Source organism: Amia ocellicauda, chromosome 5 (assembly GCF_036373705.1).
Source record: "Amia ocellicauda isolate fAmiCal2 chromosome 5, fAmiCal2.hap1, whole genome shotgun sequence".
NCBI lineage: Eukaryota > Metazoa > Chordata > Actinopteri > Amiiformes > Amiidae > Amia > Amia ocellicauda.
This window is the reverse complement of record NC_089854.1, coordinates 23,968,465-23,995,820: the sequence shown is the minus strand read 5'-3', so window position 1 is coordinate 23,995,820 and position 27,356 is coordinate 23,968,465. Positions and strand designations below refer to the sequence as shown.

General features: G+C 41.7%; 1 protein-coding gene across 2 annotated transcripts; it reads left to right on the top strand.

Moving 5' to 3' along the window:
* Positions 1 to 1,491: 1,491 nt before the first annotated feature.
* abca5 (ATP-binding cassette, sub-family A (ABC1), member 5) lies at positions 1,492 to 27,154 on the top strand. Of its 2 annotated transcripts, none has more exons than XM_066704452.1 (39): positions 1,492 to 1,763; positions 2,614 to 2,777; positions 3,418 to 3,613; positions 3,762 to 3,923; positions 4,337 to 4,434; positions 4,707 to 4,936; positions 5,109 to 5,250; positions 5,769 to 5,957; positions 6,151 to 6,298; positions 6,471 to 6,648; positions 7,110 to 7,168; positions 7,810 to 7,920; positions 8,321 to 8,496; positions 8,804 to 8,923; positions 9,104 to 9,242; positions 9,904 to 9,994; positions 10,204 to 10,343; positions 10,511 to 10,630; positions 13,838 to 14,039; positions 14,362 to 14,531; positions 14,805 to 14,932; positions 15,317 to 15,454; positions 15,907 to 16,020; positions 16,248 to 16,418; positions 16,616 to 16,729; positions 16,879 to 17,016; positions 17,385 to 17,456; positions 17,675 to 17,766; positions 17,881 to 18,001; positions 18,336 to 18,456; positions 18,743 to 18,834; positions 18,952 to 19,127; positions 19,498 to 19,573; positions 19,977 to 20,071; positions 20,238 to 20,357; positions 20,689 to 20,841; positions 21,198 to 21,277; positions 21,465 to 21,520; positions 21,910 to 27,154. In XM_066704452.1, exons 2-39 carry the CDS (start codon positions 2,673 to 2,675, stop codon positions 22,048 to 22,050), a joined length of 4,974 nt encoding a protein of 1,657 aa, XP_066560549.1. In that variant the 5' UTR covers positions 1,492 to 1,763; positions 2,614 to 2,672; the 3' UTR covers positions 22,051 to 27,154. The 2 variants fall into 2 exon arrangements, with proteins under 2 accessions (XP_066560549.1, XP_066560548.1); XM_066704451.1 differs by having other exon boundaries at positions 1,492 to 1,982.
* Positions 27,155 to 27,356: the final 202 nt, after the last annotated feature.

Here is a 27,356-nt window from a genome sequence, read left to right as displayed (position 1 = left end):
AAATTCCTTTTTCATCTTAATATTAACTATGTAGTAAAATGCATGTATGTCAGGGGGGAACATCTGGAATATTTATGCAGCTTTGGGAATAACTTTGATTTTGTTATGTTATTGTTTATGCATTCATTATGATTCTGTAACATTTGACTCCCCCTGCATCTGTTGTTCATTTGTTTTTTTTTTAGTATTTTTAAGAGTTCGTGATTATTTTTCATATTAGGCTCATATAAATCTTTAAGCTAGTGTTGTCGGCTATAATCACAATAATGCACTGCTGTTTAGTTGTTCCTTTCTCTGTCAGGTGTACCTGTTTGGTTACACTGTCTCCTACCTAACTGCCTCATTAAAAATTAAACCTTAGCTTTAATTTACTAGTTCACAAATTCAGCAGTAATTTCTGAGCTAGTCTTTAGTCCCTAGTCCCTAATTTCTGATCTAGTCATTTAGTTGGTACTATTGGGGACCATATTTCAGACTCAGTTATTTCTTAAAATGTTATAGTCCGCTTGCTACTTAGTCTACTACAGTGGCCCTTTAACTTGAGTTTGAATACAATATTAATAATAATTGAGAAAAGAGAAAAATTGGACCAAACTGACTGTCACACTGTAAACTACACTTCAAATAAGTCATTACATATGGGTGCCTCTGTGTATTGAAAATCATTTTTAATTTTAACTGGCCCCTCCTCACAGTCTTTTTAATTTATAATGACAATTATCATACTCAGAAAAGCAGAGTGCAATATAGAAACTGGTGTCAGACATACTTAGATGTGCATTGAATATTAAACATTAATTGTACAAATTCTTTAACCATCAAAGTACTACTTTATATCAGATTTATTATCAGTTGGCAGAATTAATTTCCATGACGTTTATTTATGTTATATGTATGTTTACACTAATTGTAAAGTTAACTGAATAAAGCAATATACATAAAAATAATCAGGGCTATTTAACTTTGTGTGTATATATATATATATATATATATATATATATATATATATATATATATATATATATATATATATATATATATATATATATATATATATATATATCAAACACTGTAGTTAGGTATTATGCTGTACTTTCTAAGGATGTTTTTGAATCCACAATTATATTTTAGAATACTGATGAACAAGGAAAATTACTATTAATTTATAACATATAACAAAGAAGACACCAGAGGACGCTCCACACCAACAGTTATCTGATAGTTATTATACTGAATGTTTTAATACTTTAATTTTCTCGTAACTTTGCGGAGATTAAGTTTCCCACTGCAAACTGCTATTCGACATGACAGCAAAGACAGGCACTCAGACACTGCTGTCCCCGTCGCTTCTCCCGATTTCCCAGCATGCCTCGCAGGCCAAAGCGGAGCTCGGGATTGGCTGAAGGCTCGTTCGCAGACACGACCAATCGATTCCTCCGAGCGGCGTTTGGCGCTTCGTGATTGGGCGAAGGCGGCGCTGTGTGTCCAGCTGGTGATGGCAGAGGCGGAAGTACGGCGCAGGCTAGAGAGTTGTGTTTGCGTCTTATTTGTTTACGTGAAAATAAAAAAACAAAGCAGAATTGACGTTTTTATTCCAAAACTACTGACTGCACGCCTGAAAAAAGGCCTCAATTTAATCGAGCCTTTATAATGACACACACCGTGATCCAGAGTCGTGCACTGTAGCTAAACGAGGATTGCTGTAGTAATTTATTTATTTTACAAATGACTGCAGTGGGTTTTTTACGGTTCCAGTATAACAGGTATTTGTGCTGAATCTGGCGTTTCCTACCAAAGTTTATTTTTGCCAACACAGATTGCAGTTGAGTAAGCGAGCGCAACAGCGGATTCGCCGCGCAGTCACACCTTGATAGCTCTTCTCTAATTATTGTATTTATTTATTTTGAAATATGTATTTTATTTGCAACATGGGTCCCTTTGTGTTGCTTTCGGTTTTCTGCTTGTCCGAGGAACTCTAGAGCGTAAGTCTGTTTATTTTACACTTGATTGTGGCTGGATATATTATCACTGTTAATCATAATATTTTACGTGTCTTAGATTTATAGTTAAATACAGTCGCACGCATCTGTGCACATGGGATATGATTGCCCTCTGCCTGCTGCCAACTGCTCATCCCCACTTTCTTCACATGGCGACATAGAAAGGTCATCTGTATTGTTTGCTCTCCATCGTGTTTTCTTAGATCGCGTCACAACATATTTAAATTTCAGACTTAATCATTTCAATTGTAACTGTGGGGGATTAAGCTGTAGTTTTCCCTATACAAGTACTAGCGGGACGTTTTAGCTTCTCCGACTTGTACATCTGTGCAGTGATGTTGACTTTTCATATTCTGCCACACCGTGTATTTGCGTCCCCAACTCAGATGTATTATTATTAAAATAGCTACAGGATAGCTTATTTTTTTAAGTCTACAGTTTATAAAACATTACTGTCATATGTAAAGTGTCAACCATTAGAAGTCTTCTTCATTATTTCTCAATTGGGGTGCAAACTTGTCATTGAACTTTGGTCAACTCCAGGCAGGGACAAGTGAGTGGGCAGTGCCACTACAATTATATCATCCTTTTCCTGTCATTGTCTGTCCTGCAGCTGTGTGAAGTGCTGGAGCCGGTTGCTGCCTGTGTTGCAAGGTAAAGCATGCTCAAAGAATGAAACCCATACAAGGGAGAGAGGCCTGTGTCTGGCAGCAAACGAAGAGTCTGCTGTACAAGAACGTGCTGATCAAATGGAGGACCAAACAACAGAGCCTACAGGTGAGGGTATATCTCTTGTGTGTTTTAAAAATGATTATTGCATTTTCCTTTCCTTCTCCTTGGTTATTAGGTAATTTGTTAACTATTTAGTGTTGCGTTCTGGTGCATCTTTTTTGGTAGGGGAAGTGGTTACATTGGCTCAACTCCTTGCCCTTGTGATGGGGGGACATGTCTAATTGTGAAGAGAAGTTTTGATTTTAGAGGACTAGGATCATGAAGACTTTCTTCATAAGGATCAAGGATTGTTTAAGTTTGTTTAAATGGTCCTGTGCATAATCAGTCTTCCCACATCAGCCATTTCAGTGGCTCAGAGTGTTTAAGTGCATCTTTTAAAGTTTAGTACATATTACAGATCTTGAGGTTCTTGTAAAAACAATCAGACTAAATAGACTCGGTTATAGCTATTTAATGGTTGTTCTGGCTGTGGTGTAATTTGATTTAATAAATATCATCATGGATAAACACAATGACATCAACATCAGGAATAGATAATGGAGCTGTTTTTCTTTTACTAATATGGATTGGTCAGCTTCACTCTTTGTATTGACAGTATAAACTAAAGCACAGGTCATCTGAAGAGAAGGACTGAGTGACTGGCTGCTAAGTCTCAAGACATGTGTGGTTCCTCCTGTGTTTTTAGGAGCTGATTCTGCCTCTTCTGCTCCTGGGGCTCCTGATTCTGATCAGCACGCTGAACCCCCATGTCTATTATGGTGGAATCATCACCATGGAGCTGGAGCGCAGCAACTACCTGCAGTTCAAGAGTCTGGGTTACACGCCAAGCAACAATGTCACCAATCAGATCATGGACGAGTTAATGACTTACCTGCAGACAGGTGAGTCGGAAAAATAATCTTCAGATGTAGCCATAGCAGTTGCTAGGTCCACATTATTAATTTGTGGAAAGTATAGTAAATTGACAATGATATAATGAAATGCAAGTGGCATTCAAAAAGGTATTGAGAGATGTCTGTGTCTGTACAGATGTGGAGGTGGACCACTTTCCGGATGAGAAAGCCCTGGAGAATGCCAGCCAGTACAACCCCTCCAACTACGTGGGCGTGGTCTTTCTGGATGGGATGTCTTACCAGCTGCGCTTCCCCTATAGCCAGCTTCCTCTGCCCAGTGACTACACCGACTCCATCGGTAACTCTCCTGGCAAAGTGTACCCGGGGGCACTGCCAAGATCCAAACTTACTCATGACCACTGTAGTTCCAATTAGTGAAGTTATTTTGTGTGTTTTATTACGTTCTTTTGAACTTTGCTCATTTTCCTTATCTAATTGCCCCTGTCAGTAATCCTTAAGTCATGGGAGTCCATGTTGTAAAATGTTGTGCTATTTTAGTTTCATATCTGAGCAACAAGGTAAAGATCTTATAATAAGTTATCCTAGTATGATTGTTTGTGTAATGGACATGTTTTCCAGCATTGTTTTACCAGGGCTTTTCCTGTTCAGAAAGCTTTCCACAGTGCTTCATGGACAGAGGGAAGATGGCAAAGGGATTTATTGGAGCGGTACTGCAGACTGTATTTGAAGAAGTACTTTTGTCATTCACAGCCAGCTGCTTCACCAGTAAAATATCCTGCAAAGCTGCTAACTACTGGTATTCAGGGTTCATCCACCTCCAGTCCCTCATTGATGCAGCCATCATACAGGTCAGTAAAAAAATAATATATGATAGTGCAAGAGATATTGCTAGTCTGGTCCATGTGCGTTCTACATCACCTCTTGAGGGTATCTTAATAAAAAATGTATAGGTTTTGACTGTCAAATTGAACAAGTGTAAAAATATCAAGCAACCAAACCAAGAGAGGAACGCTTTGAGTCCAGTATCTTCGTGTCACTCAAAGCAGCAGCAGGATTGTGTTGATGGCTCATAGTGCTGTCGCTCGGTAGCCCTGTTTGATGGCTGTGGCTGTATTGGCAGATTAACACTCAGCGCTCGGTGTGGAAGGAGTTGAATGACCTGCGCGTGGTCATGATGGGCCAGCCCGGCTCAGTGGAGGTGCAGAAGTTCCCCCATGCCCTCATCTCCATCTACCTGGTGCTGGCCTTCACCCCCTTCGTGTCCTTCCTCATCGTAAACGTGGCGGCGGAGAAGGAGCATCGGCTAAAGGACACCATGGGGATGATGGGTCTGTGCGATTCTGCTTTCTGGTGAGTATGCTGTACGCGTTACAGCATGAATACACCAAGTGGTCTTTTCTTCTTTCTTATGTTATCTGCTCAGGCCTGGTGGCTTTTAAACTTTTAAAGGTTGGAGTTTGCATTACACGAAAGTCCAGTGTTCTGATCTGTGTTTGTGTGTGTGTGTTTTTTTTTTTTTCAGGTTGTCCTGGGGGTTGCTGTATGCAGTCTTAGTGACCACCATGTCTGTCCTGATGTCTGTGATCGCCACCTGCACCTCCCTCTTCCCCAACAGCAGCTTCTTTGTCATCTTTCTGCTCATCTTCCTCTATGGGATCTCCTCTGTGAGTAACCAACCCACTACCGAACATAACTGATCTGTCTGGGTGTCTGATACCGGAATTAAAGCACATTGCCAGGCCTGCTCAGGGAATTTACTTTACTAAACATTTTCTATCCATACCAAAGGTACTTTGGCCTTTGTAAGAAATTAATAAATTGGTTCTCGGGTGCATGCTTCTGATATAGCTCATTTTATATGTACTGTGGTACAGTGCTTGGTACTGTATGGGAATGGCAGTACATCGCGGCACAACTGCTCAGAAGCCCGAACCCAGTAAAGGCAATTGTACCTTGTAGTTTTTTATGGTTGTTAAAATGGAGGCCACCTGAACGACTACAGGTCCCAGGATACAGCTGACTCCTACACAGGCTTGTGACTCAGCAGGACAATGCCAAACATCTGTTGCTAGTATTGATGAATGTAATTCCGTGGAACAGTGAGTAAAATTCAGAGGGGAAAATAAAACAACAAATTGTGCGTTTCTACAACCAAAGCTGTTTCTTTTTCTGCTTTCCCCAGATTTTCTTCTCCTTCATGCTGACCCCCCTGTTTAAGAAACCCAAGTTTGCTAGCACTGTGGGCTCGATGCTGACGGTCGTGTTCGGCTGCCTGTCTCTCTTCACTGTGCTGATGAAGGACTTCCCTCAGCCCCTGGTCTGGGTGCTGTGCCTCCTGTCTCCCAGTGCCTTCTCCATCGGCATTGCCCAGGTACAGTGTGCGGTGTAAAGACCAAGCTCTTCTTATCCATGAAGTAGATTTTGCATGCTTGAATTGCATTAGCTTTGGATTTATTTTGTGTGCGGTTCACCACCAAAGGAGTGTACCGCTTTAATATGACAGCACTTAAAACATAGTGAAGCATTTGAGGCTGGCAGGGTGACGTGTCTGTCTTGTGGAGCAGGTGGTGTACCTGGAAGCCCTGGGAGACGGCGCTGTGTTCTCCAGCCTGACCAGTGGGCCCCATCCCCTCTTCGTACCTCTGCTGATGCTGGTCCTGGACAGCTTACTCTACCTGTTGCTGGCTCTCTACCTGGATCAGGTCCTGCCAGGTGAGCACGACATCCCACAGAGCAGCAAGGGTCCCTATCTTCAGTGCACCTGCTGCTGTGGCACAGATATCTGCGATTTGTTAGGGAATGAATGACCGAATCATGTGGTCTTCTGGGATCGGCCTTTGCTGCTCTAAAGCTTTTTTCAGCGTATCTTTCTGTCTCCCAAAAGGGGAGTTTGGAATGCGCCGTTCCTTCCTGTACTTCCTGAAGCCATCCTATTGGTCAAGACACAGGAAGAGGTACGAGGAGGTGAGCTCCGTGTACGATAGCGAGGTGAATGGAGTCCCTGCCTCCGGCGAGTCGGTGGAGCCTGTCTCTCCAGAGTTCAGGGGGAAAGAGGCCATTAGGTAAGTGTTCTGACTGAATGGCTGGTGTGACTGGATTCTACCTCCATGGTGAGAGTCGGTTGTCTCCGTCCTTAATTGTATCCAAGCATTCGATCGGAATGTTGATCCATCTGTACGGGAGCTCTGAAAAAATAAAGCTGCGGTATTTAATTGGGATTTAATTAGTTTTGTACTTTTAACTGTGGCATCATGCTGTTAAGTTTCTTTCAGTTTTGGAGGTCTAAAAACAGACGTGCGTGGGAGTGTGTTAAGCACAGACTTTTTTTTTTTTTTTTTTTTTATCAGCTGATTTTAATGACATTCTAATTATTTCTTCCCTGTGGGTTGATGCCACAATATTATTATTATTATTATTATTATTATTATTATTATTATTATTATTATTATTATTATATTATTATAATAAGCAGTTTATCCATGTATATAACATAAATCATGAATACTTTTCCCTTGTCTGCCAGAATAAACAACATTCGTAAAGTGTACAAGGAGAAGGACAGCACAGTGGAGGCTCTGAGAGGTAAAGATCATTGTTTCTTACAGCATGCTAGATTCAATTGCAGCATCAATGTTTTCATATTGTTCTTGACTTTATAAGAGTGCATCAGGGCATTATCAAATTAGTTTCAGTTTGCTCCCCAGGGATGGACTCAAGAACTGCACTGAGATGTATGAATTACATTGCTAATGCTATTATTCCATCCTTCTTTGGGGGGCGGGGGGAGCATTACACTATACATTAATGCGTCATCTCAAGGCAGTCTCGTATTGTATAAGAGCTGTCATCTCATGCAGTTTGGGTCAGAGGATTGATCGAGTGAGTTTGCGGCTGCAAAATCGCATTAACTGGACACGTAAGTCAGTACGTTAAAATCCAAAGTCAAAGTTAATAGGATTTTCCATTTTACTGTTATAATTAAAATTTAAATCGTACAATACTGATAATTCTATGAATGAGGTGACATTTATGCACAAGATAAGTTTTGGAATGTTTGGACATGCTGCTCTGTGATTCGCTGGTTTCTCTTAAGTGATTTATAATTCACATACTTCACCTTGCATTTAACTTTTGGACCGTTATTAGAACAATTATATTGGGCCTTTCACTCAACTCCTCTGTGGATTCAGATTTGGAGTTTCATATATTTTTTCTCTTTGGAGGCTTCACCTTTGACATCTACGAGGGCCAAATCACAGCCCTGTTGGGCCACAGCGGAGCTGGGAAATCCACACTGATGAATATCCTGTGTGGGATCTGTCCTCCGACTGAAGGTATGTGAGGCAGCAAGAACTATAGGCTGGAATTAATGCCCCAGGATGAATTCTAAATAGTGCATTTATTCACATTAATGCCATATTAAAAGTAGTAAATATTAATAATTATTGTATGCACAAAATAAGAAGTTACATGTCAGGATTGAAAGCATTAAATTGATCTGCAACAAAACTGAATTTTTATTATTGGTGACCCAGAAATTATATTAAAATCACAGCAGTTCAGACCACGCTTCCTCAGAAAGGCACAGCTAAGGTCATTATTTCAGAAAATTTCTCTGGACAGCTGACCACCCTCTCTATCTGGGATACCAGCTGATTTTCTCCAGATGACATTTTGGCCCTGTGTAAAACCATCTCTGTGTGTTGGCACAATTTAATTCCTCTCTCTCCACAGGCTCAGCCATCATCTACGGTTCCCCGGTTTCGGAGATTGCAGAGGGCGTGGAGATGCGGCGGCTGGTGGGCATCTGCCCGCAGTTCAACATCATGTTCGACGTGCTGACGGTGGAGGAGCACCTGCGCATCTTCGCCGCCATCAAGGGAATCCCTCAGGCAGAGATTGACCGGGAGGTGAGGGGACACAAGGGCTGCGTTTGGGGGAACATGAGATAGCAGTGAAAGCAGCAGAATAGGAAGGTGTTCTTGTTGTGTGTTAATGGTTAATTTGTTGGTGATGATGACTATATACAGTGTGTCAGGAAATCTATTGATCAAGCATTTGTAGGAGACAATTTAGCAGTTATGGGCTTTGGAAGATAAATAACAGTAAGGATTTCTCAAAAAATACACATGTTCCTCTGTTTTTTGGTTTTAACATATGCTGTGACTGTAACAGCTGCAGCTTCAGCTCTTTGAGTTTGTCTCTGTCCATCCATAGGTGGCAAAAGTGCTGAAGGACCTGGACCTGGAGAAGATCATGGATGCCCAGGCAAAGAACCTGAGTGGTGGTCAGAAGAGGAAGCTGTGTGTGGGCATCGCTATACTGGGGGACCCTAAGGTGAGTGAAGCAGCGCCAGCTGGAATATGGATGCAGACCAGTTTTCAATCCTACCTCCTTAAACAATTGTATTTAATAATTGCCCAGTACTGCTTAACGTGCCTAATATCTCTGTACTTTTTTCCTGTCCTCCCTCCCCGTGTCTGTGTCTGTCTCACATTGGCCATCTCGCTGAGGTAGATCCTGTTGCTGGATGAGCCCACAGCAGGCATGGACCCTTGCTCACGGCACCAGGTGTGGTCTCTGCTGAAGAACCGCCGTGCAGGGCGGGTCACTGTCCTCAGCACTCACTACATGGACGAGGCTGATATCCTTGCAGGTAGAGCACCCCCTACTCTACCATCTACTCTATACACCACTTGACACCACACTGGAACACACCCGATGCACCTGTCGCAGGTGTTCTCAATCCTTATCCTGGAGGACCGATCTTTCAATTGCTTAATTCAACCCTTAATTTAAGTCATAATTTGTATTTTTTTTTTAATTGTGTAATGGATAAAAAGTTGGTTCCTTAATTAGATAATAATAAGTTCCTTTTGCAATTGTATACTTAATTTAAACCCCCTACTTTTTAAAGTAATGAAAAGGCTATGATTTAGGAAATGATTACTTTAATTAAGGGTTCAATTAAGTAATTGAGAGTTTTGTTGGACAAAACCAGCAGGGTAAGGGGTCCCCCAGGACCAGGGTTGAGAACCACTGACCTATTGCATGCTTTTCCCCATTCACACTGTTTCAGAATAAGACTGGGGCTTGCGATTGGTTTGATACCACCTCGTCTTCTGTTAATCTGTAAATCTTCAGATCAGTTTCTGATGGTGAACATTTAGAGAAGATGTAGATCTGTGGTGGCATGACACCCATATATAAAATAATATTAAGGCACGTGCTTTGTTTTGTGGATTTGTTCATTTTCATTAACTAAAAGTTAGAGCTCTCTATCTTTCTCTCTCTCACACATTTTCTTTGTTTTACAGACCGTAAAGCTGTGATCTCGCAGGGCCAGCTGAAGTGTGTGGGTTCCTCTCTGTATCTCAAAACCAAGTGCGGGGTTGGTTATCACCTCAGGTAATTGGATGACTGCAGGAAACACCATAAAACGCGGCTGAACGAGATGCAGTTCACAAAATACCACCCTTAGATTAGAACTGTATGTTATTCCTAAAACATGTAATGGTTATAAATAATAGTTGTTTCCTAGTTCACTGAGCCTTTTACACTATACTTTCAACCTTACTGACACAACAGTACTGTGTTTCCTGTTCACCCGTTTTCAGGATGTCCGTGAATGAGGCGTGCGAAGCCGACCGTGTCACCTTACTGGTCAAGCAGCATGTTTTCAAAGCGCAGCTGTCGAGACAACAAGAGGCCGAACTTACCTACACTCTGCCCTTCGAGAGCATGGACACATTCCCAGGTCAGCTTCCCTCTTCTGCTTCCGTTCCTCGGCCTTTAAGCCTAAGGTCTTGAGACAGATAGGATCGCACTGATTAGAATCTGTTGCCCACCATAGTGGGAAGCTCGACATGGACACAGACCAGCTTGTGTGTAAGTAATGGCTCCTTCCCTCTTTTCATCCACCAGGCCTGTTCTCTGAGCTGGACAGTCGTCCTGATCTGGGAATCGTTAACTATGGGGTTTCCATGACAACTCTGGAAGATGTGTTCCTGAAGCTGGAGGCTGAGGCCGAGGTGGATCAAGCAGGTCTGAGCCGGTCAACTTTGCTTCTTCTGAATGCTATGCAGTTACTTTTAAAAATCACAGTCCAGACAGTATTAGCATGTAAAAATACAGTTTATCATGATTTCAACTAGTTTGGTTGTATGTATATAAAACTGCCAAACGACAAATTACTCTGTATGTTGAAGAGGTGGTACTGTGCTCACAGTGTGGTGGGAAATACTCAAGTAAACACTACTTTAACTTTACCTAACAAAGCAGTGGTTCGCGTTTTGGAAGCTCTCTACCCTGGAAATCTGTGTGTTCAACTACATAATGACGAGTGTCATTTCACAGCCAGCTGTTCCTCCTGAAATGCCTTGTATGAATGTTTGTAACAACCTTCACTATTCTGGATGGGTTTACGTGGAAGTGTGAGAAAATGGTAGAGAGATCCGAATGCGAGGTGGATAGGATAAAAGCAGTCCAATAAATCCTTCATTAATGTGCAAAGAGAGCCTTTTTATTATAAACAGTGCAGCACTCCACACAAGAAGATGAATGCAGTAGAAAACCACACCTAAATAATAAATAGTGTTGTCATATAAAATGCAGTTCCTCTGAATTAGAGATATATAAAAAGATCAATATCTGCATCTATAAAGTGACATCGTGCATATTTTCTGCTCCCCAGTTTAAAACCTTTTTAAAGAGATTTCGGAAGAAATAGAACACTTCAGGTTAAGCTCAAAGCAGCCACCATGTCAAGCTCTGACATCAAACTAGACTACCCCCATTTAGTACAGGCCCAGCTTTATAAAGTTGGTGTGAGCAGGTCCTCCCACTTTGGGTTCACCATCACTCAGCCCAAAAACAGGGGGGATTCAAAATAAACAGACATTTTCTAGCCAGAAATAAACATACAAACAAACACTTTAAATAAAGTTATCAAAATGAATTTTCACCAATTACATATTTATCCTAAATCACCACATCTCTAGTAATACTTTAAACACAGAAAAGAAAACCTTATTCTCATGTTATGTAGGTGATGGTTCCTTCCTATGACTTCATAAGTGTGTTTAGTGCGCCGCCGCCTGTCCTATAGGGCGACGTCACGCAGCTGCCATGACAAGTGCCGACACACACACGCACACACACACACACGCAATGCTTACTTCAATACACAAACAAATGCATGCAATTACTTTACACCAGTTAGCACTGGGCAAATACACAGTGATATTAGCATTGTATTCAAACCAAGGAATCACTGAACCTTAAATAACAATTCACAACACGTTTACACTCCCCCTCGAACTGCAATCCCCGCTCTCCCTCACCGTTCAAATTCAAGAATTAGCGGAGCGCCTCCGTGGAGCAATGACAATGGGTATGATTTAGATGTGTATACAGTGAGGGAAAAAAGTATTTGATCCCCTGCTGATTTTGTACGTTTGCCCACTGACAAAGAAATGATCAGTCTATAATTTTAATGGTAGGTGTATTTTAACAGTGAGAGACAGAATAACAAAAAAATCCAGAAAAACGCATTTCAAAAAAGTTATAAATTGATTTGCATGTTAATGAGGGAAATAAGTATTTGACCCCTTCGACTTAGTACTTGGTGGCAAAACCCTTGTTGGCAATTACAGAGGTCAGACGTTTCTTGTAGTTGGTCACCAGGTTTGCACACATCTCAGGAGGGATTTTGTCCCACTCCTCTTTGCAGATCCTCTCCAAGTCATTAAGGTTTTGAGGCTGACGTTTGGCAACTCGAACCTTCAGCTCTCTCCACAGATTTTCTATGGGATTAAGGTCTGGAGACTGGCTAGGCCACTCCAGGACCTTAATGTGCTTCTTCTTGAGCCACTCCTTTGTTGCCTTGGCTGTGTGTTTTGGGTCATTGTCATGCTGGAATACCCATCCACGACCCATTTTCAATGCCCTGGCTGAGGGAAGGAGGTTCTCACCCAAGATTTGACGGTACATGGCCCCGTCCATCGTCCCTTTGATGCGGTTCAGTTGTCCTGTCCCCATAGCAGAAAAACACCCCCAAAGCATAATGTTTCCACCTCCATGTTTGACAGTGGGGATGGTGTTCTTGAGGTCATTCCTCCTCCTCCAAACACGGCGAGTTGAGTTGATGCCAAAGAGCTCGGTTTTGGTCTCATCTGACCACAACACTTTCACCCAGTTCTCCTCTGAATCATTCAGATGTTCATTGGCAAACTTCAGACGGGCCTGTACATGTGCTTTCTTGAGCAGGGGGACCTTGCGGGCGCTGCAGGATTTCAGTCCTTCACGGCGTAGTGTTACCAATTGTTTTCTTGGCGACTATGGTCCCAGCTGCCTTGAGATCATTAACAAGATCCTCCCGTGTAGTTCTGGGCTGATTCCTCACCGTTCTCATGATCATTGAAACTCCACGAGGTGAGATCTTGCATGGAGCCCCAGACCGAGGGAGACTGACAGTTATTTTGTGTTTCTTCCATTTGCGAATAATCGCACCAACTGTTGTCACCTTCTCACCAAGCTGCTTGGCGATGGTCTTGTAGCCCATTCCAGCCTTGTGTAGGTCTACAATCTTGTCCCTGACATCCTTGGACAGCTCTTTGGTCTTGGCCATGGTGGAGAGTTTGGAATCTGATTGATTGATTGCTTCTGTGGACAGGTGTCTTTTATACAGGTAACGAGCGGAGATTAGGAGCACTCCCTTTAAGAGAGTGCTCCTAATCTCAGCTTGTTACCTGTATAAAAGACACCTGGGAGCCAGAAATCTTGCTGATTGATAGGGGATCAAATACTTATTTCCCTCATTAACATGCAAATCAATGTATAACTTTTTTGAAATGTGTTTTTCTGGATTTTTTTTTTGTTATTCTGTCTCTCACTGTTAAAATACACCTACCATTAAAATGATAGACTGATCATTTCTTTGTCATTGGGCAAACGTACAAAATCAGCAGGGGATCAAATACTTTTTTCCCTCACTGTATGTATAGAAAACTGTTACAGATGTGAACAGCTAAATCAGACTTTTCCATTTTCCCCTTTCCTCGGATTATTATTATTTAAATGCAGATAATTAAAGCCACATTTGTGAGGAGCGCACTACCTGTATCATCACAGGAGGGAGATGCATCTTATTGGTGAAATGCTCTCCTGAGCTGAGCTTTAATGTTGGGTTTTTGGCCGTCCTTTCTTTGTCAGTATGTTTTCCAATATTGTGAGCCTCCCGTACTGTTCTAGATTACAGCGTGTTCAATCAGGAGCACGTGGAGGAAGAGGGGGACCCGTCTTCTCAGTACGACATCGACCAGCGACTCCTCACCTTCTCTGACAGCCGGCCCGAGGCGCTGTCTGGCCACGCGCTATGGAGGCAACAGTTTCACACCATCGCCCGGCTGCACATCCTCAACCTGCAGAGGGAGCGGAAGCCCGTCATCTACATGTGAGAATCCACACTGTCAAACATGCTTAAAACGGGCAATAAAAACGTATTTTCAATAAAGAATGATAAAACCTAAACTTATTCTTTTAATGTGTTGAGTTAACTCTTAACTCAATATAAATTACTTCAAATTCCAGTTTCTTAAATTTAAATTAGACTGTTTAAATTGGCACTTTCTAGAACAAATCAGGTGTGTACTTAGTAATTTAACAATATCTGAACTGAGAGAGTTTGTGTGTGTGTTTGTGTGCGCATGTTTTCTGAATGTTCTAGTCCAATTTTAACAGCCCCTCCAATGTCCACCTTCCCTCCCTTGCTACAGTCTGGCCCTGTTTGGTATCTTCCTGGCCTCAGTCCTGACCTTGTCTCTGATCACGGGAAATATCCAGATCAACGCCTTGACCCGCCAGCTTTCTCCTGACGTGTACCTGCTGCGTCGTGACCAAACGCCCCGGAAATACATCAGCAGCCTGCTTCTGGAGAACTTCACTGGTGAGGGGAGAAAGATTTGAAAATTAGGTCACAGTACAGATCAAATAATGTGTTTATTAAGCAACTCAGAGGTCCCCACCTGTTGCTCCCGAGTTGTAAACCGATTAGACATGAAACACTATTGCTTGGATTTAATATTCTTGTAGAATCTCAAAACTAAATTTGTGCTCGTGGGCAGGACATTATTGACCTGTGAATTGTATTTGTGTTGTATTCTCAATGAGAGGCCAGTTTCAGAAGCTCATCCCATTTTATTGTTTGTTGCTTGAGCAGGCTCAGATATCTCGGATTTCATCCATAATGTGGAATCGCAGGACATCAAAGTGGAGGTGATGAAGAACGTCAACTTCTCTGCTATGGCTCCGCACAGTGCTGCAATCAATGTAACGGGTTCCAGCAAGGTAAAGCACACACAATAGGAGACTGTACTCCCTGGGTTCTTATGTGCAGTCGTATCAGAATGAGTTTAACATGACATTTCCAGTCTTGAGAAGGATCAGGATAATTAACAGCGATGTACTGAATAACAAGGACCGGATTCCTCACTATTAAATAAATAAAATCCTCATAACGAATCAATAATTGCAGTCCAGCCAGTAAAACATGGCACCGAAATGCATGTCACAGGAAACGCTTGTTTTAATTTAAGGTAGCCATATTGTCCATGATTAAGCTTCCCAATGTCGTGTGAGGTTCCAGACATTTAACAGGTCTTTACTGAATAGCAGGAAGGAGAAGATGTGTCTGTTTATCCAGTTGTAAATGTGTTGCTGTGTTTCTATCAGGGGTACGAGTACACCGCCGTGTTCAACAGCACCACCGTCCACTCCCTGCCCATCGTGGTCAACGTCCTGAGCAACGCTCTGCTGCGAGGCTTCAACGGAACTGGACGCATCCGCACCTGGACCAAGCCCTTTGACTTTGTGAGTGATCGCTGGCTACAGCCTGCCCTGTACACTAGTACTGCAGCAAAGGAAGCCATTTGTGTCAAGGCTAGCGGCCATCAGTTGGTCACATGATTAAAAGAGAGCAGCAGCTGAGTCTATAGATTCCAATGCTGGCCCTAAATGGATGACCTTAGAGACCTCACCTGCAGGAAGACTATTGAGAGTGATGATGTCACTGTAAGAGGTCTGGAGATGTGGTTTTTGATTTTGATTAATTTTTGATTATGTTAAAGCCATTATGTCATGTTGGCCATTCTGATATTTACTTTTTAAGGACTTTAGAGATAATGTCCTCAGGTGAGTGACTGAGGGATTGCCGGTGTTACTGCTTATTATCTGTGTAGAATTTTGACTAATATTCACTGTGTGTGTTTATAATAAACACCTTTTCTTCGTTTTTTTTAAATGTTTCTTTTTTTTTTTATCAGCAAATGCCCGAGACACTGTCATATGCCCTCATTTACATCGAAGCAGTTTTGCTGGGGATGGTGGCAGCAGGAATGCCAGCTTACTTTGCCATGGACCACACACGTGATCGTGAGGTAAGTCAAGCCCCACGGTCTGAAAGTAATCATACAAAATAGTTTTGAAAGTAATACATGATGCCCCAGGTAACAGAGACTGTGTCGCTGTAACTGACAGAAGATGAAGAGACCAATTCTAATGGCAGTTGTGATCTTACTGACAACTGAAGACCATTTCCTTTCCTTTCCCTGTTCCTCCTCCTCCCTCACTCTCTCTCCCTTTCTCTCCTTCTCCCGGCCTCCAGATTAAGTGCCGCTCCAAACTGCGCATCTCTGGCTTGGTGCCCTCGGCGTACTGGTGTGGCCAGGCTGCTATAGACATCCCCTTCTACTACCTCATCCTCATCTGCATGACCAGCACGCTGTTTGCCTTTCACTCCGGGGACCTGCTGCAGTCCAGGGCCGTCACCGCTGTGGTGAGTTCAGGACCAATGTTTCTAGATATTTGAAAGAATAAAACGCAAAAAAAGACTTGTAGCAATCAGTGTTTTTGTGGTGCTGTTATTGTATTCCTTGTTAGTTTCCTAAAAATGAAAGTCCTCGAGAGTGCAGTTGTTTTTGTTTTCCCCGGAGAGTATGTGAAACCCACACACCCTCATCCTTCCTCCTTTAGATCTTATGCGTGATTGGCTACGGTCCGGCAATGATTCTCTTCACCTATGTGGTTTCCTTCATGTTCACTCGAGTTCAGAGCAACCGTGATTTCTTCTCCGTTGTGTCCATGATGGTGAGTACCTGTGGTCTGAAGTGGTCCGCTATAGTCATCTGAGCTTCAGATGGATTTTAAATGAATCGGCAGTTCTCCTGATGAAGGAGACTTGAGAACTGAATGGTTTCCATTGGGCACTGATTTTGACTCTTATTGTTGTGCTGTAGGTGTGTGTTGTTTCTGCCTCTCTGGTGCAACTGGCCTTTGTGAACGAGAATCAGATTCTGGCCACAGTGCTTCACAACACGCTCTGCTTCTTCACCCCTCTGTACCCGCTGATGGGCTGCCTCAACTGCATCACCAAGGTGAGCCACCAAAACGGGCCTCACAATTTTCACATTCATGATAAAAACATTTTAATATTTAATGTTCTCAGTACCCATCACTGCCAAAGTCAAATCGTCTTCATTTATACTTTGCTGATGAATTGTTATAGAAATGTGTTTGTCTAGTAATTCTACCTCTTTGTTTTATGCTTCCTTATTTAATGACCAAGTTCAGTTTTTTGTGGTTGTGAAATGCAAATTCCAGCCCTTTTGTGAGATTTCCATTTAGTGGAAATGTAATCTTTCGGCACCAAGGTCAGTCTGGATTACAATTAATACAATGTCTCTGTGCCGTTTGTCTTTGTTGCGGGGTTTTTATATTTCTCTTCATGGTGCTTTGTCTATAGGAGACTTTCCTGGAGATGGCCAACACTGAGGAGGGCACGCTCATGAAGAACCTTCTGGTCACTATTGTGTCGGTGAGGATTGACTCCACTCCCCACCAAAAAAGTTGAATCAAGAGCATTAGTCAGAAACTCTCTTCCTCCAGAGCATTATAACCCTATCTGGATTTCCTCTGCTGTTTCTGAACAATAATTATGCTGTTGTCATTTGAGTGAAAGCAGAGCAGTAGGTGTCGCCTTTTGTATGCAAAGGGATCGAGGAAGTAGGTTCTCACCCCCATTCTTTCTTTCAGCCCTACCTTCAGTGTATCCTCCTGCTTTTCCTTCTGCGCTGGCTGGAGATCCGCTATGGAGGCAAGACCATGAAGAGTGACCAGTTCTGCAGGTCAGTACCGGATCCCTCCCTGTTGGGTATCATCCAAGCCCCTCCACACTCCACACATTTCACGTCATGTTGAATTTCCCACTTTACCGTCCTGGGTTGGATTGTTTCCTGCAGGATCTCCTCGGCAAAGTCCAAGGTGATTACTAACCCAGAGGAGTCGGAGCATGAAGATGAGGACGTCCGGGTTGAGAGGGCAAGGGTCAAAGAGGCCCTAACCTGCCAGAGCTGTGAGGAGGTACGTTTGTTCGTCTGTAGGGGAGACTTTAAATAGCATTGCAGTGGTACAGTAACTGAAAGTATGGTTTACAACATTCACTGCAACACAATCAGAGCAAAAAGGTTAGTGGGAAGGGGGTCAAATGGGAATACCAGTTTATAGTTCCTTAAATTGAACTGGGGAGCATTGTTTCATACGCAGAATGCAGTGGCCCTGAAACAGACAGAAAAACTTTGACAGAAAGAGATGTTGTTGTGAAATTTATTCAGGACAGGGGGCTCTGCTTTATTTACCAGTTCTGTGTTATATATGTGGTGTGTGTCCATGTATTTTGTATGTGGTTACCCTTCAGAAACCCGTGGTGGTGGTGAGCAACCTCAGGAAGGAGTACAAAGGCAGGAGAGAAGGCCTGTCTTTGAACAGCAAGAAGAAGAAAGTGGCCACCAAGAACATCTCCTTTTGTGTCCGCAAAGGTAGGTACCACTGTTCTGCCTTCAGAAGCTATTGGGAAGATTATTAGTGGAGCTATCAGGAAGTAGTGTAATGCAACAACCTCATAATAGAAGTCCCTTTGCCTGCGTATAATTATTTACCTTGAACTGCTCTCCCAGTCAGATTGTTTGTTTGCTGAATGTGTGAGGAAGAAAGGAATATTTTTTTGTTCAGAGAAACAGTATCTGCCTTTAACTGCTGTTTTAGGTATTTCATAGATACCAGTGACTGAATGGGAATATCTATTGTTTTTGTGTGTCTACACAGGTGAGGTACTGGGTCTGCTGGGCCCTAATGGGGCAGGGAAAAGCACCACCATGTACATGCTGGCTGGAGACACCGACCCCACAGCTGGAGAGGTATTGATAGTCTGCTGGCCTATCTTCTCACTATCTTAATTACAGTCAAGTCTCGACAAGCTTCCTAAAGATCTAAGGCACCTAATTACTCAAACTTTGTGTTGGTTAATTTTGCAGGTGCTTATGGGAGATTACAGTACAGAGTTCCGCCAGGTGGACCACCCCCTGGAGCACATTGGGTACTGTCCCCAGGTCAACCCACTTTGGCCCAAGATCACCCTGGAGGAGCACCTACGGATCTATGCTGCCATCAAAGGGCTGCATTGCAATGAGGTCCCGGGCATTATTAAACGGTAATGATCATCGGTGCCCGAGGCAAAGCAAGCACACAGATGAAGGTATTGCCAACGAGCATGAGTACAGAGTACGCTGTGTATCGTCACTATCAGAGGTTTCTTCAATTGTCGTATTCTACATTTTTGTTTTGATTTGTTTACAGGTTAAGATACATGTTTTACTTATGCTTTTTTACTTTCGAATGTGAATCCGGAAGATGATTGTGTGAATTAGGAGGTTCGGTCACTTAGCGGGTACACGGTCTCTAGGGGGAACCCAGAGACAGTTGTCTGGGCAAGATGAGTCTTTGCACATTGTCTCTTTGATCTCATTATCACCCTGGTGTGCTGTTGATAAAACTCTGCTAACAGCATGCTCTCCCTGCAGTGTGGTGAACGCGCTAGAGCTGAAGGAGCATCTTCACAAGCAGGCCAAGAATCTCTCTGCAGGAATAAAACGGAAGGTATGCGTCCATTAGGAGGCTGCACACGGAGGTGTCTGAGACACACTGAGTTTGTGTGGCAGATGGAGTTTCAGTACCGCACCTGGCATTCTGCTGTTAAATGTTACTGAGTTTTGACCTGTCTGTCTTGGCAACAAACGTACATATCATGTCCAAGCTACAACGACTCAAATTCCCTCAACTCCTGGGCACAGAAGACTTCAGGATAAAAACCTAAACTACACGTGCCCCAGTCCCTGCAGTTTTACTTCCACATTACATACCCCGTCAGTGTATAAAATTCCTTTTTTGGTATTTGTTGCAGCTCTCTGAGATAATTACACTCATGTATGTTGCCCGTGACAATGTCTTTTGCTGGATGTTTTGCATGTTCTAAATGGATGGCGTTGTCCTGTTGTTTCAGCTTTGTTTTGCCCTGAGCATGCTTGGTAACCCTCAAATTGTCCTCCTGGATGAGCCCTCTACTGGCATGGATCCTAAATCCAAACAGCGGATGTGGTGAGTGTTGTCTGTCTTGAGAACATACAAGAATCTGTGCTGCTCTGCCTTAGTTTGGTTGTTTTATTGCTAAAGCTTTGATCTCTTTGGAAGCGGTGGGTTAGTGATGACTGTGGTGATGTAAGATGAATGGATGTCTAAGGCCCTGATCTGTGTTGGTCCACAGGAGAGCCATTCGCACAGCTTTTAAGAACCGACAACGGGGAGCCATACTTACCACTCACTACATGGAGGAAGCAGAGGCAGTGTGTGACCGGGTAGCCATCATGGTGTCAGGCCAGCTACGGTGAGTACCGCTGGAGAGAGAACAATTAACTGGGCACCCAGTGCAGCCATGAAAGACTTAACACCAGAATTGCAATGGCTGGGTGTCACAAATGAGAGGTTTATAGTATTCCTCTTTAATTCAATGTGCCGATTTCACTCACTACCATCCTTGTTACAGAATTATGATATATGATTAAACTACATACTTTCCATGGGCTCTAATGTATGTATAACATAGACTTGGCTTTGTGGGAGTAAGCATCATGCATTCAGATTTGGAATTGTAATGGGTTTGTATTTTGGAGAGAGAGGTCTGAAAAGTACCAGATGAAGAGGTCTGGGTCTTGCAGGTGTATTGGGTCGATACAGCACCTGAAGGGGAAGTACGGCCGGGGTTACAGTCTGGAAGTGAAGCTCAGAGAGGAGCTGACGGGGCTGCAGCAGGTGGCTTTACTGCACAAAGAAATCCTGAGGATCTTCCCTCATGCCGCTCGACAGGAGAGGTAGGCCGGAGGAGACAACCATTGGTGATGTATAGATCACACCCCCAGGCATCAGTCAATTTAGTTGAAAGTATCTGCTAAGTGATTAGTTATAGTTAATGTCACTTGTGACATTAGTTTGTGTGTGTGTGTTCATCAAGGGCCATGTTTCTATACCCACAGCTAATATTTTTGCATTAATCACTGGAACTCAGCATAGATGCATGTACCCTGGGTATCAAGCCATTTGAGTCTAAAAGCCTTTGCTTAACCCTGAAGCATAGCACTAAATATGGGCCATGTTTATTGATTTTGATGTAGCCGTATGATTAGTGAGATTATAGTAGACTGTCTTTCTCTTATTCTCTGCACTACAGTTTTGCCACACTGATGGTATACAAGATCCCTATGGAAGATGTGAAGTCCCTGGCCCAGTCTTTCTCCCAGTTAGAGAAGGGTAAGCACCTGCACACTGTACCGAACACTGAGCACAGAATCATGTATATAAAAATAGAAAATAATGAAATTGTTAATATCAGTGTAAAGATCTGACAGGGGGAAAGTAAGTGAAGTCTAGTAAATGTGTTCAGTTGAATCTTTGTGTGTGGTCAGTGTTGAATTGTTTTATATGTTTGTGTTTACAGCAAAGCATACCTTCAATTTTGAAGAGTACAACTTCTCTCAGTCTACGTTAGAGCAGGTACGTGACCCTCTGTTCCTGCTTCGATTTTCAACATTTCTGTCAGAATCGGCCAGATACAATAAACACCATCTTCCCAGTTTTTGTTTTTACTGTATTTTTTAAAGAATTTAGCACAGGATGTGTTCTGAAAACTAAGGACCAACCATCTTATTTTCATTCTATTGTCTGGTATCACTGAAAGTGTATACTACACATCCAACTAATAGCAGTGGAACACAACGAAAGCTGTTGTGTTTATACTGTTAGTGAAGATCAAAAAACTATAATCGCATGCCTGTTTGCACTTAAAGTTACACAATTCTTTGAGAAAACTCGGCTGGCGATTTTGACCGTCCAGCTTGACTTCACCTTCACGTGTTCTTTCTGTCCCCTTGTCTCCCGGGCAGGTCTTCATGGATTTTGCGAAAGAACAAGAGAACGAGGATGATGAGGTGGGGTCCCTCAGTACCACCTTCCAGTGGCAGAGACTCCACCAGGACGGGCCCATCACGATAAACCAAACCGACAGCATTGTGCACCAGCTGTGACCCTTTCCCTCTGTCAGCCGGATCGCGGTTCTCCTGGGCCGACACCGGTCTGGGCCGAATTCGCTCAGATCCCAGAGTCCCAGTGCTGGAGATTCGCTGGCCCTTCACACGCACACGGTGCTGTGAAACCTTCTCTGAATTGCCAGGCTCTCGGATACTATTTCTTTTGAAGTGTCTTTAATCTTTTTTCTTATTTTATAATCTAGGGAAGGATTGAACCCCCCATTCAGGAACATATTACTTTAACCTGTCCATTGATTCGCTACATTCTCTGAAAATGAGACTTTAAAATTGAAACCATTGCAAAATGCTCACAAAATATTTTCGATAGGAGTCGATTTATTGTTGGTGGAATGAATGGCTCCATCCTAAGGCTACTATCACACTAAAACAAATAAATTAAAATTATATGTGGATATATACACACTTAATTTTAATGTATTATGTGTGTGTGTAGTCCACATGCTAAAAAGAGAAAGAAAAGTAACCCCTGGACCTAAAGCTTAACTGACAAGAAGATTCCTGCTCTCTCTCTCTCTCTCTCTGTTGGCAGAACTACTAATCTTTTCTCTTTGACACGTCGCTCTCTGAGGAATCGGTTCTGCTGCTATTGAGACGCACGCGCTGGAGGTCCCCAGGTAACACACGCAGAAAGAGAAGGACGAGTGGGATCCACCCTTGTATCCGTCCGTGCCTTGCTTCTGGGATAATGAAACTGATATTTACCCGTGGCTGTGCAGAGGAACAAGGGAGATGCTGTGGGGATGCATTTCTCAATCTCGCAAGGAATCAGGACAGCAGAACCTTTTCTGCTCCATGACTCTAAAACTTCCGAAGCCGTCCATTACAGTTTTGTGATTTCTCATTTTTTATTTGATTAATTATTACAAAAATATATATATTATACCCCATTTGACACTCAAGCGTTCATGCCCTCCAGCATGGGGACAAGTCTTCAGAAACCAACAAGCATGCTTCAAGAAGCTGTCTTGTCATACAGTCTCAGCCACCCTAACCTCACCCCCAAAACAGGTGGACGGGTCTTTAGAAAAAGAGCATGCATGCATGCATGCTTAAAGGGGCCGATTCATACATCGTTGTCATGTTTGGGGCTTTTGTAAATGCGATGTGGAGTGCTATGTACCTGTCCTGTTAGGAACCAGGTTCAAGATGAATGCCAAGGAATCATAAGGTCCCATGATCAGCAAGTTCATCACATCGCCGTCCCGTCAAACTTAAGTAGAGGCCTGGAGGAAATTCAGACAAACCCTGAAAAACACAAGATATTCAGAAATTGAAATGAGACAGTTTCACCGCAGTTCCCGTTCTCCTTCGTGCTGAATTATAAATATCCACATGACCTGATCTGGTAATGCAAGGCCAGAGATTTGAATGTATGGTATTTGTACAAAGATGGAGTTCTGTTCTGGTCTGTGTCGGTTGCAGATGTTGCTGTTTCGTGCTGTCCTTTGCTGTTCTTGCGTCGTGCTATTACACATGTATGCACTGGATGTGTATTCTCCGTAGGGTGCAGCCAAGGTATTAAAAAGCATTAATGTATTTGTCGGCAAGTATGTCCAGCCGTGGAAACCAGATATGTGCACTATGTGACCTAGGACGCTTTGCAGTGCAATATTTAACAAACGAATGTGCCTGTAGTATTCACTGTGTCACATGAATATTTATTTTTCATGACAAAAGCTAAGTACTCCTGTTAAACTATGTATGCTAACATGCTGTAAACCAGTACTACATGATGCAATTTCATTTTATGGCGATAGGATGTGTTTAGGGCTAGAACAGCCAGTTTTAGATCAGAATTTAAAATGGATCGTGTTATTTATTGCAAACGACCAATGTAGGGCTTCCTACTCGAATGTTTTGAAAGCATGTGATCAAGGAGGCCTCACTTCCATTGAGTGAGTTTCTTTACTGCTGTAACCCAGGGAAGATTTACTCCTAAACTAACACTTTGGCTAGCACTTTTATTCGAGGTAACCCAATTGTAACCCGATTGCATTGCTATACAAAGTTCCCAGGTATTACAGAGAACTTGCTTTATTCAAACTCTCATTTAAATTTACAAGTTATGTTTGTTAACTTGCAGACAGCGGAGTAATTTTCCATCACATGCCTGAGATCAACTGCATTTTCTTTTATATTTGAAATTTTTGAAAGTTGTATGTTGGTTGGGTTTGCATACAGACTTTTATTAGCCTATTGATGGTGTAAGGATTATTTTGTTTACATGATATACATTTGTTCTTTATTGATAGTGCAAATAGGTGTGTCAGAAAAAGCTGGACCCAGGTATAAATGGCTGGGAAAGTTTCACTCTGTGTAGTGTTTGGTTAAACGTAGGTGGTGGTAACATTTAAAATATGGGGGAGGGTTGGCTTCTGAAAGGCTAACATGACCTGCCAGATTTATTTAGGTAACAGGAGTCATATTTTACGGCTTAAGTCTTGAATTTTAGTTTTTTTAATTGATGCACTCTTCCATCCATACTGATATCATCTCTGAGATTTATGGTGGGAAGCATTCAGATTACTGGTGAGGGAAAATATTTTTATTGTGATTTTAATTTACTGATTTATTTGTATTATCAATGGGTTATGTTTTGATTTTAAAATCTAATTGCACTGCTTGCATTTTGTTTTACAACTGTATAAAATAAACATGGAAATTTAGATCTACACACAAAAATTGGTACAGGTATTTTGGGGAAGTAAAAATAATTAACTTAAACTCCTGAATAAGTACTTCATTTCCCTGCACTTCATTTGCCTGCACTTCATTTGCCAGGATATTCCAAATGTGTGATCAAGTAATGGCTTGTTATTGAAGTAAAATGTTTTTTTGTTCCTCTTCCACGATTGATTCTCTTCTTGGTCCTAATTACAGTCTTTCCATTGCTATAAAACACTAAAATACAAATAACACCTCACAGCTCTATTCACAATTCTCACACAATGTCCACTTTTAACAATTTGTGCAGCTCTAACAAAATATTGATTTTGGTATGTGATAAGAATAACAGAACTACGGAGAAAGGGAAATATCCATTTAACACTAACATGATCAGTCGCAGTTGATGGAGCATTTGGGTTCCAGTAAAGGAAACTGAAGGCTGACCTGTAAACAAATGTAGCATTTTTTTCCATGTTCTCCCATGATATCCAGCACAAAATCCTCTTATTCAGGTTTTTTTTTCTAGCCTTAAATTTGAAAGTGCTAAGAAATATATGCATGTTTTGAAGTTTAAAGTATTTTACAGTTGATCTGAACTTGAGTTTCTAACCTGTGCTTGTAAATATGGGCTGCATATTGCATTTCAGGTTGTCAAACTACAACTTATTGACATTTTATTTCTGTGAAAAGAGTAGTTGCTTTATCGCTCCACTCACTCCTGTTTTACTGCTCCAGTAAACCTGCATCACTGCTGAGTTTCACTTCCATCCAGTACTTCTTGCACATTAGCAATTATATTTGTTTTATTATGAAACTGTTAAAAGATTTGTTTGTTTAAAAACAAACACATTTTAGATGAAATTCCAAAGTCCTTTTGGATGAACACAGTCTATTTTTCCAGGTAATACACACTTTCTGTATATGAGTCACCTAAAATGTATCTTATTTGCTGACATTGAATGAAATAAACTCTGTTGTCAGGGGAGGTTTTTACTCCCTTTTACACCCTATTTTTTAAGATGTTCCCAGGGTATAGGTACATTAAGAAATGTGAACTGTCTGAATTCTGCTGATAATTTGGCAATAGTCAATAGGCACATAGCCTTTAATAAAAGTCTTCATGTTAATTGTGCTATCGCCAATTCACACAATTTACAAGCTGGAGTAAATCATATATAAGAGTTTAACTCTAGGAATACCCATCTTGTGCCCGGCTGCTTCATTGCAAAATTGGAGTTGTATGCTCCAAGTACTCGGCAATATCAAGATCTGGTGTTTTGCTTGAAAGACAGGCTTTTTAATGGTGCCATTTAATTTACAGTGTTGAATTTGTCTATGAACGGATAACTGATGTCCTTTAAGAGGTTATACTATAAGGCAGATGCCTGGTGTGCTTTATACACATATATTACCATTACATTGGAGATGGACCGTAAATCCAGAGGCAGGAATTGCAAAAGAGCCTTTTTTGTTCAGTATAATAGCTCATGTAAAACAAATATAGTTTAATCAAATGACCTGTCTTCGATCGTAGCCAGACATGGACATGACAGTTCAGTGAATTATCTTTTTGTTTTGTTTGTTTTATGTAAAAAATTCCAAAGTGCAATATATCTGTGGGTGAAGCAGTAAACTGTGAGTACAGCACTGAATTAAGACTTGTTGCAATATCCGTTTTTAACTTTTTACCCAACTGTATTGTAGCACTGCTATTTGTTCACATATTTGATGCATATAAGATCTCTTGCTCTTTTTTTTTTTTCAAAATCAGGGATTTCTAGATCAGGGTCTGTCACTGCTTATTTAGATAGGCCCCCACTTATCTAAGCCTCAAAATAGAGAAAGCATTAGCAGATCAGCTAATCAAGGTCAATTAAATAAATACTCATTAGAATTGAAGTAATTCAATTCAAGACAGAATGACTTTGGATTCTTCAATTAAAACTTACTTTGTTGACATCTGTGCATAACTTGCACTGGAACAGACAAGTATAAATGTTGTCCAATTATAAGCCTTTAAATATTCTTGTTAGAATTAGTGTATTAAACAAAGAGCAGCGTGCATATCTGAAATAAATGGGATTTGCTTTTCATGGGGTGTACCCTTATTTTGTTGTTGTGTTTGAACAGGCTATACAATGATTTTAATATCTTCTTTATATTATGTTCTAAAGTTCTGTAGTGCAGTACTGTTTTGCTGTATCATAACCTATGTAACATAAAGGGTTTTATTTTTTCATTATTGTTATGGCTATTTAAACTGTTCACATGTTCCCGTTTTCACAGTTTATCTGGGTGACCTGTACACATGTTTTGTGGGTTTTCTGTTCACTCCAGAGTAATATTAGTGCACCCTCAGTTGGGGAGAGATTTCTGTGTACACCTTTAATAAATACAACTGCAATTGCTTGGATGTCTTTTGGTCGTGCTTCTGTTTTGTGTGTGTGTTTGTTTGTTTTACATAAAACACACAATCCTAATACACATGCCCTTTGCAGATTAGCTTGATTAGATGGCATTTGCCTGTGATATGTATACAAACACAAGCATATGTAAATGTTATGAATCAGATGGTCTCATTTTGGCAGGATTAATGTGTTGGGGAACATAATATT